Genomic DNA, 9016 nt, shown 5'->3' with positions numbered 1-9016 from the left:
GATTATGAGCCAAGTGGTCCAGGATTGTGAGAGGGATGTCTGACTGTCGGTTTAGGCCCGATCCCGGCAGTTGGACATCTCCGAGGGGTCTAGGATTAGAGAGAGTGCAGGCTGGGCTGAAGGAACCCCCCCTCCCGTGCACAAATTTCATGCATCGGGCCTCTAGTTAGGAAAATAAAAACCTAGAAGCCAAAATGTAATCTTCTTTAAGCAAACATCTAACAATTAACTAGATTTTTTTTTCTAAATATTAAATATGTATTGAATGTATTTCAGTATATCCACACAACCATTCCATGGGTTTTGAAAAATTCTAAGTTCATTAACATGGCTGAAACTATACCCTGGTTCAAACACTTAGGGGAAATTTCTAAAAATGATTTATAAATGAGGTCTCACAAGAAAAAAAAATCCAGGTATTTGAGAAAAGTGATTTTGACCTAGAGTTGAGGGAGCAGGGTCATCTTAGCAGAGAGGTAAAGTTTAAAATAACTAAATAATTTCCATAATTTGTCTAATTCCACTTTGTTAACTTTTTCTAACAATGAAATTTAATACATTTTATAAATTAATTAGTTTTTCTCCTATCAATCATTTCATCAGTCAATTTAGGAATAACTTTCTCTGGCCATGCGTGCTAAATTAATTTAATTTACTGCATTGAAAACCAATCAAAATATATTTTAGCTTATCCCTTCATAATAACAAAAGAAAAACAAATAAAGAGATTGTATAGTCCTCCCTCTAAGCACTTCTTTCATTTCCCCTACTAGAAGAGCAGCCATGGTAGCTCTATGATAGATGTTTACTCATTTATCTAATCCCCATAAATATCTGCTATGAGCCAAACTCCAGTCTCAACTTGTTCAAATGAGTGCTGTATTATTAAATACCAATAATTTTTCTTATCAATATTTGAGTTTTTATTGGGTTGTGACAATTTATTTTTAAAAAGAAATCTTAGAAATTTACCTTTACTTTTTATAATAAATTTACTACTACTCTTCATTTACATATGACCATGGTGAGTCCAAGTTAGTGAGTGCAACACCTGTAATGAAATAGCACATTTGCCTGTCTTCATCCTAAAATTTCTTTTAAAAAAATCTTTAACATTGGAATCCTTTATCTGGTCAGACAAGTGATTTGAAGTAACATTTTTCTATCCTCCAATATATAGGATGGGCAAAAGTAAGTTTATATTTGTGAGTGCATGGAACATAGAGTTTATTCTTATATTATTATTTATTTATTAAATATTATTATTTATATTATTTGTCTTATTATTATTATTGTTATTATTTTGTATCCTTACTTATGATTTATCTTTTAGGTAATGATGGCTGGTAATTTAACCAACAACCAGCGAAAGTGGATACTTAAACCTACTTTTGCCTAAGCCTGTATTCCTTTCATCCTCTTCACTCACATGAAAACAAACCAATCTAAGATAGCATGGCATCTCTATCCTCAGAAAGCCTTCACACACAAGTTTCCTGCTGATCTGGCATGACACTTGTCACTCTGAGGTTTTCCTGTCCCTGCGGGCCCGAGGATATATTCAGGCTTTCAGCCAAGAATCAGAAGGTTGGAGTGTAGGACTATTTGCCAGCATCTAAATCAGAGAAACAGTTCACTTTAGCACTACACTTTGTGACATCTTTGTTTATTAAAGCATTGGTTATCTAAGAGCACAACACTATTGCATGAAAAGAATACCCCCACTGGGATGTCCTAGGGTTAAACTCCATCTCTACCCAGAGAGCCCACATAGGATAGATCAAGTTTGCATTCTGACATGGTGAGATTTTTATGAAAGCAACCCAAAGCCCTTTGTAGTGAAAATCACAGGTTCTAGAGAGCAGAGCCCTAACTCCCAAGCCAGCAAACTGAACTGGCTTCTCCCTTCATTCCCTGAGTAACTTTGCTTAGGTCACCTGCCCTTCCTGTCTGAGATTATGTCTGCACACACAAAAAATTAGGTTAGAAAAATACTTTAGCCTCAAGAATGCAAATGAATGTAGATGCAACCAGTGTTTGTTATTGAGTTTGAAACAGGGCAGAGAAAAGTTTTGAAATTAAAAAAAATAATTTTTGCCTGGTCAATGTGGCTCAGTCATTGAGTGTCAACCCATGAAACAAGAGGTCCCTGGTTCAATTCTGGGTCAGGGCACATGCCCAGGTTGTAGGTTTGATCCCTAGTAGGGGACATGCAGGAAGCAGCCGATTGGTGTTTCTCCCTCATGGATGTTTCAATCTCTCTATACCTCTCCCTTACTCTCTAAAAATTCAATAAAAACATATTTTAAAATAACAATAATAATTTTCTCCTTATACTATTACTTTTATTAACATATCTTCAAGTTCTTAGTAATGAAGTGGATGCATATTTTGGTGACAGAAATACTGTCTTCTTATACATCATGTCTTCTTATACTCTCTTACTTTGTGTATACCATAGTAACATGCCTTGTACATATTTTTATAAATCTAGATAGATGTTTACTTCTTATGTCTTTGGACAGGTATTTGTCTTGAAATATTAAATTTATAAAATCAACAAAGTATAAATACAGATTTTTAGTTACAAAGTTTCTACCAACTATAATAGTATTATAACAATGCTCTAAAAATTAATCAGAGTAATATAAATTTGTAGGCTCTATTAGATAATAATAATCTGAATACACAATTTAGAAAGCACATCTCTCTGTGGTGTTAAAATGCTTCATAAACTATTTGCAGCATACAAATCAGGCTGCTCCGGAGACAGTTGTGTGGCAGATGGCGCAGAGCTGAAAAGCTTGCTTCGATTTTAATTCACCAAAGTCTGGCTCCTGTTCTGGCAGCAACCCTTGCTGCTATATAAAAAAATATCAATACTCTCTCTAGTGAAGGTCACTGCAGTGGGACACATGGCAAGAAAGGAGCTGTTCTGCCAGGAAAGAAGGTCCCTGAATTCTCCCTTTCCCTTTATGTCCCTTTCCTTCTTTCTCTTAGAATATCATTTGAGCCTCTACTTAATAATGTTTACAGTGACAGCCATATCCTCAGGAAATAAGACCTAAAATGCCCAATGGTTATAAAGAAAGAAAAATGAACCATACCTTGTGTGAACTGAGTGACACTGTGGTTGCCTTTGCCCAAGTTGAGGAGATATCCATGTCTAGGGAGCTCTGTAACAATAAACCTAAGAGAAAAACACAGGCTGTCTCTGTCCTCAGCTTTTAATATTTTGTTTGTGATCATGAATCCCAAGTGGCCAGTGGCCAGAGTGCGAAGTGTAGAAGCTCCTTTGTTCACTGCAATGTGGGGGACACTATTGTCAACAGCTAAGACCTGGATCTTCATCACTTGGGGTCTTCTTGTTTCAAATACTGTATCAGGAAAAACATAGAACTCTGTATGGGAGCCATCAGTTACCGTGAAGGAGAAGCTGTCTTCACTTGACTCAGTGCCATCATGCCTATAGCTGATTAAGTTTTCATTTAAGTCTTGCTTAGTAAAAACCATGGCAGGCCTAGTATTGTTAAGTAGGAGTTGACCATGAACAGGCATCTGGGTGACAGTGAATTTTAGGAGTTTATCAGGAGTATCTCTGTCTTCAACAGTGAGTTCAAAGGGAGTGATCAGCTTGTTTTCACCTTCACTGACAATCAGATTATGGATAGTGACAATTGGCTTTTTGTTGTCCACATCACTAATGGAGATACGGAATGTCCGGAAGACGGGGTTATGTCCATCAGTGACTTGAAACTCAAAACTGTCCATCTTCACCTCATCATCAGCTGTGTGTATGTAGTAGATTTTGTTTCCAGCCAGTTGAAGCTGAGTGAAAGATGTGATAGACACTCCAGGTTGATCTGTGCATTCTAAGAGACCTCTCAGGGGAGCCTTGGTGATGGTAAACACTAAGTTTTCATCAGGACTGTTCAAATCACTAGTGCTTAAGAGGTCTGTTGTGAGGATGACTTTACCACCTTCTTTCAAGGACACTCCCTTACTTATCACATCGGGGAAGACAATGTCAATGCTCCCAATAGATACATAAAAATAGCAATCTATGAGGGTATTTGTTCCATCAGTCACATCAAATTTAATTAGGTCCTGAATGCTGTCTTGCCCAGAATGGACATATTGAATTAAGTTCCTGTCCACTTCATCCTGGGTAAAATTCATGCCCAGTGTGATATTTTCAAAGGCATGCATAGGTTTTTGTCTCTGTAATAATCCATGTTCTGGCCCATAACGAATTATATAAACCAACGATTTGTCTTCAGAATCTAAATCAGTTGCCATTAATATTTTATTGTTCATAATTTTGGTTTCCCCAACTTCTATTTCTAATCCACTATTAATGGCCATTCTGGGGGTCTCATCATCAACAGGGATAACCATAATGAGAACTGTCTTTTCCACAGAGTGCTTACCATCTGTTAGTTTAATCACAAAACTATCTTCCTGGGTCTCAGAGTCATCATGCTCATAAATAATGCTGGAACTCTCTATGATCTGGTCCAAGGTAAAGCTTTTGACCAAAACTGTGCTGTTTATCAGCTGGTTCATGATGCGACCATGGGTAGGAAATTGGGTAAGAGTGAAAGTTAAATCATCCAGGGGAATGTCAGCATCAGCAGCATTGAGGATGGGCGTATCAATCACCAGACTCATGCCTTCCATCACCATAAATTCTCTCATAAATATTTCTGGCTGTTCATCATTGGTGGGAATGATAACAATAGAGAAAAAATGTCTTTCTGAAAAGTTAATGCCATCAGAACAACGAAATATAAATCTATCTTCCACAGGTTCCACTCCTTTATGTATGCTCTGGACATAGTTAATATGACCATGCCTGAGATCTTTCAGTGTGAAGGCACTTATGGCAATCCCTGCTCTTGATTTTTCAGAGCCTGGTGCTGGAGAAATATTTTCAACGTAACCTGAGGTAGGCTGAATAACTATAGTGCACAGGATGTCGTCATTTAGGGAATCAATATCTTCAGCACTTATATGCATTGAGGTTATGACACTTTTATCACCTTCCATTACTATAAACTGTTCACCTACAGAAATTTCTGGGGCCTGGTTGTCAATAGGAAGGATGGTCACCCACACAGTAACTCTTTGGATAGTACTGCCACTTATTCTCCATTTTTGAGACATAGCTGACAGACTCAGGTTAAAAGAGTCCTCTTTGGGCAATAGGCCTATCTCACCACTGGTATGGGCATAGACAACAGAGCCCTCCAGGATGTCCCTTTGAGTAAACTGCTCTGCTGGAACTCCATTGACCAGGATTTCTCCATATAAGGGCAGATCTTCCAAGAGGAAAGTCAACATTAAATCATCAGTGTCTTCATCAGTCCCCTTGATAACACTGGCAGTGATTTCAGTAGCCCCATTCTCTAAAACATCTAGGTAGGACCCCAGAGTGCCAGCAGGAAGGCTCAGCATGGGCACCTCATCATCCACTGGTTGGACATTCACTCTGAGCGTTATGGGCACCACATGGTGTCTGTCACTGACCTCCAAGGAGCAGTTATCAGTAAGGGAGTCATCCCCACTATGGTCATAGGAAATCCGACCCTGTTTTATGTCCTCCAGATGGAAAACCCCACCTACAGGTAGTATCTGTCCAGACACCCTTATGTGACCATGTTTGGGCGCCTGTGTTAGAGTAAAAGAGATGTGGGCTACATCAGTGTCTATATCATTCACATGCAACTCAGACTCACTCAGGATGTGGTGTCCTTTCTCCTTAGTAGTAAAGCCAGTGTTGAGGATCTCAGGTGGCTGGTTGTCCTCTGGCTGCAAGTAAAGGGTGAAGATGCCTGAAGCTACATTCCCAGCTCGGTCCTCCACCTGGAACTGGAACTGGGCCACTCGGGCAGCCACTCCCAGTTCTTGATCTGGAGGTCTGTAAGCAATTTTATGGTGATTGATCTGGGCTTGGGTAAAATGGGCCACCACGATAGAAGGGTTGTCAGTCAGGACCAAGGTTCCTAATGGGGCTGGCGAGTGGTTTTTATCTGTGTCCATTGGAGGCTGAGTCACTGTGTAATGTAGTTCTCGGTCATCTGTGTCCAGGTCAGTGTATTGCAGCCACTTCTTCCTCAGCGGTGTAAGCTTGGATTCTTGCACCACCATCCGAAGGGGACAGCCACTGCCCAACTCTGGAGGGAGGCGATCCACAGGATGAATGCGGATCACAAACTTCTGTAGCCCAGATTGATTAGGGGGGTCATGGTTATCCTGAACTCGAAATGTGAACTGATCCATCACTGGTCCAGGATTATGGGGCCCAGAGTGCATATAGAACAGCCTCCCCTTTATTATGTCCTGCTGCCGCCACTTTGTCACTATTTTCTCATAAAATGTTCCTTGTTTCTTCCAAGGACTTCCAATAAGCTGTTCCACCTCTTGTGGAGGATGAGGTTGGCGGATAATCAGATGGCCTGTAGTTGAGGGAGACTCCAGCACAAAAAGCAGCAGAGAGTCATCTGAGTCTATGTCAGTTGCACTGAGAGCAAAGGGTTGTATGGGCATTGTTTCACCCTCTGCTAGTGTCAGCCCTGTGTTGGCACTGAGGACTGGTGGCTGGTCATCCACAGGCACTAAGGTGATAGGGAATAGGAATTGCACCTGGTGCCTGTGTCCTCCATCTACCATTCGAAGCACCAGGTTGTCACTCAGTGAGCCATCTTTGTCATCATGGTGGTAGACCACCTGACCAGCTGTTAGCTGAGCTACTGTAAAGGCCTTAGTGACAGGGTTACCACTGGAGCCAACCAGAAGGATGAGGTGACCATGTTGGAGCCCAGCCACCACCTCTAGCTGCACTGCCTCTAGGTCATCTTCATCGCTGATGACCAAGTTTTGTGGTCCACTGCCTGTAGGGCCGGTGAGGGGCCGAGACTGGCCCTCATAGAGAATGAGACCAGTGTTGCGGGTAACCACCGGAGCCAGTGTATTCATGGGCTTCACCACCACCATGAAGGCAAAGGGATCTGAGGCTGCTCCTTCTGGGTCTACTACCTCCAGCTCAAATTCAAAGGGACGCTCCTGGTCAGAGTCTTCAGAGGGTGGCTGGTAGGCAATCTTCAGGAGGTGCAGATCTCTCTGAGTAAAGGAGGAGAGCGGCAGGTTGCGATCATCAGTGCTTACCAGGTAGCCCTGGCCAGGTTGAAATGGGGAGGTGAGGTTGAAGATCAACAAGTCAGGGGTAGATTCAGCATCCTCAGCTGCCAACATGTCTGGGGTGAGGGCGGTCAGTACAAACTGGTCCACCTCCATCATCATCATGGCCACAAAACTGGGCTTGGGGGCAGTGTTCTCAACCCCTCCTCGGATTCTCACCAGCATCTGGAAGTGCTCGCGTTTCAAAGCAGGGCTGCCCACAGGAGCCCCTCGCAAGTGCAGCTCCACCACCATGGGCACCCAGTCTCTGTTTGGTGAGCGACTGGAGGCTGTGTGACGGTAGCACACACCTAGCTCTTGAAAAGCTTTGCAGTCCATCAGGAGAGGCTCCTGGGTATCCCCCTCGCTGGCTAGTCCTGGGACCTGCGGGTAGTGTAGGAGTTCCCCATAGCGAGGCAGCGTGCCCAAGCCAGACAGGATGCCCACACGACACTCCTCTGTCTCAGACTGGTAGGTGAACTCCAAGCTCTGCGCGTCCAGAGCATTGCTGGTCCCCAGCAGCTCCTCCACGACCAGAGGCAAGTTCCGAGTCACAACTTCCAGCTGAGTAAAGACCACAACCACCTCCAGCACCAAGGGAAGCACTGCAGTCCCTCCCTGCGCGTCATAGCGCAGCTGCAGCGGAATGCGATCTCGCGAGGGGCTGCGCGCACCCAGGTGAGAGTAGCTCACCTCTCTAGGACCGAAGTCGCAGGGGAAGCGCTTGGGATTCAGGCGGCCAGGCCGCTGGGCCAGAGCGTCGTTGTCTAGTACGGTCACCGTGCAATGGTCCCCCGGCTGCACCTGCAGCACCAGGTCCTGCAGTGGATCCAGCCAGACCTCACGGCCAAAAGGCACCCGGAGCCCACGGTTCGCCATTACTATAGCCTCCTCGGCGGGGACCCCTGCAACCCCCGGGAGACCTGAGGACAGCAACACCCGGCCGGGGGCATCGGGCTGTGCTGGAAGGCAGCTTACCAGTGGCAGGAGAAGCGGCAGCAGCAGCAGCAGCAGGGTCCGTGGCGGAGGCCGAGGCATTGGCTGAAAACTGGTGGCTTTGGCTACCCGGCGTGCGTGGGAAGCTATCCTGGGATTCCTGAATAAGTGCATGGTCCAGGTGTTAGTGCTCTAACAGGTAAGTCCGAGAGCGCGCAGTCAGTCTCTGGGCAGGGAGCAATAGACCCCTTCGGAAAGTGCCAGGAACTCCGCGCGCTGCGTGGGGGTCCTGCTTGTAGCCGAGGCTGGGCCAGAAGGATGAGAAAATTGCTTGGCGCGCTCTGGCCTGCAACTGCAGCGGGGGAGGATAAGTCCTCCAGGCCTCGCGGCTCAGTCGCGGGAACTAAGTCTCTCCACTCCTCCTTCCCTGGTCCCAGGACCTAGCTTGAGCTTTAAGGGAAATCCCTCCCCCTTGCACCCCCTCATCCCAGTCCTTCTTGTAGGCCAATCCTAGGTCCCAGAGGAGGCCCAGAGTCTAGGGTTGGATAGTGATTTCTGCCAATCAGCTCCTAGGGACGGAGGCGGGCAAAGCGCTGGGAGGGGAGGAGAGAGAAGATTCAACAAGTTTTCTTGCAAGTGAAGGACCTGGAGCTGCCTGCCCTGCCCTCCTCGCTCTCCAATAGGGCAGCTGAGCTCAGCTCCGGGCGGCTGCCCATTGGGCTAGATTCACTTCAAGTACCTGCGACCCAGGATTACCCATGTTAGCTCCCATCCCCCAAATTCAATGGAATTCCGCACAGGGATGGTTATTTCTCACGGGAACTTGCAAACCCGTGAGAAAAGTTATAGCAATGCCGCTTGAGTTTGAATCGAAACCCAGGATGGCTTGCAGTTTGGGGGG

General features: G+C 44.9%; 1 protein-coding gene across 1 annotated transcript in view; it reads right to left on the bottom strand.

The window, feature by feature from the left end:
* Positions 1 to 8573, bottom strand: part of FREM2 (FRAS1 related extracellular matrix protein 2) — a 358247-nt gene extending 349674 nt beyond the window's left edge. Inside the window, exon 1 of the mRNA XM_005862726.2 lies at positions 3108 to 8573. Coding sequence (XP_005862788.1) covers positions 3108 to 8289 — 5182 coding nt within the window. The 5' untranslated portion in view covers positions 8290 to 8573. The remainder of the gene's footprint in view (positions 1 to 3107) is intronic.
* Between the last annotated feature and the right edge of the window lie 443 nt (positions 8574 to 9016).

Source organism: Myotis brandtii, unplaced genomic scaffold (genome assembly GCF_000412655.1).
Source record: "Myotis brandtii unplaced genomic scaffold, ASM41265v1 scaffold166, whole genome shotgun sequence".
NCBI classification, from domain to species: domain Eukaryota; kingdom Metazoa; phylum Chordata; class Mammalia; order Chiroptera; family Vespertilionidae; genus Myotis; species Myotis brandtii.
The sequence above is the reverse complement of the archived record's forward strand: the minus strand, read 5'-3'. Positions and strand labels throughout refer to the sequence as shown.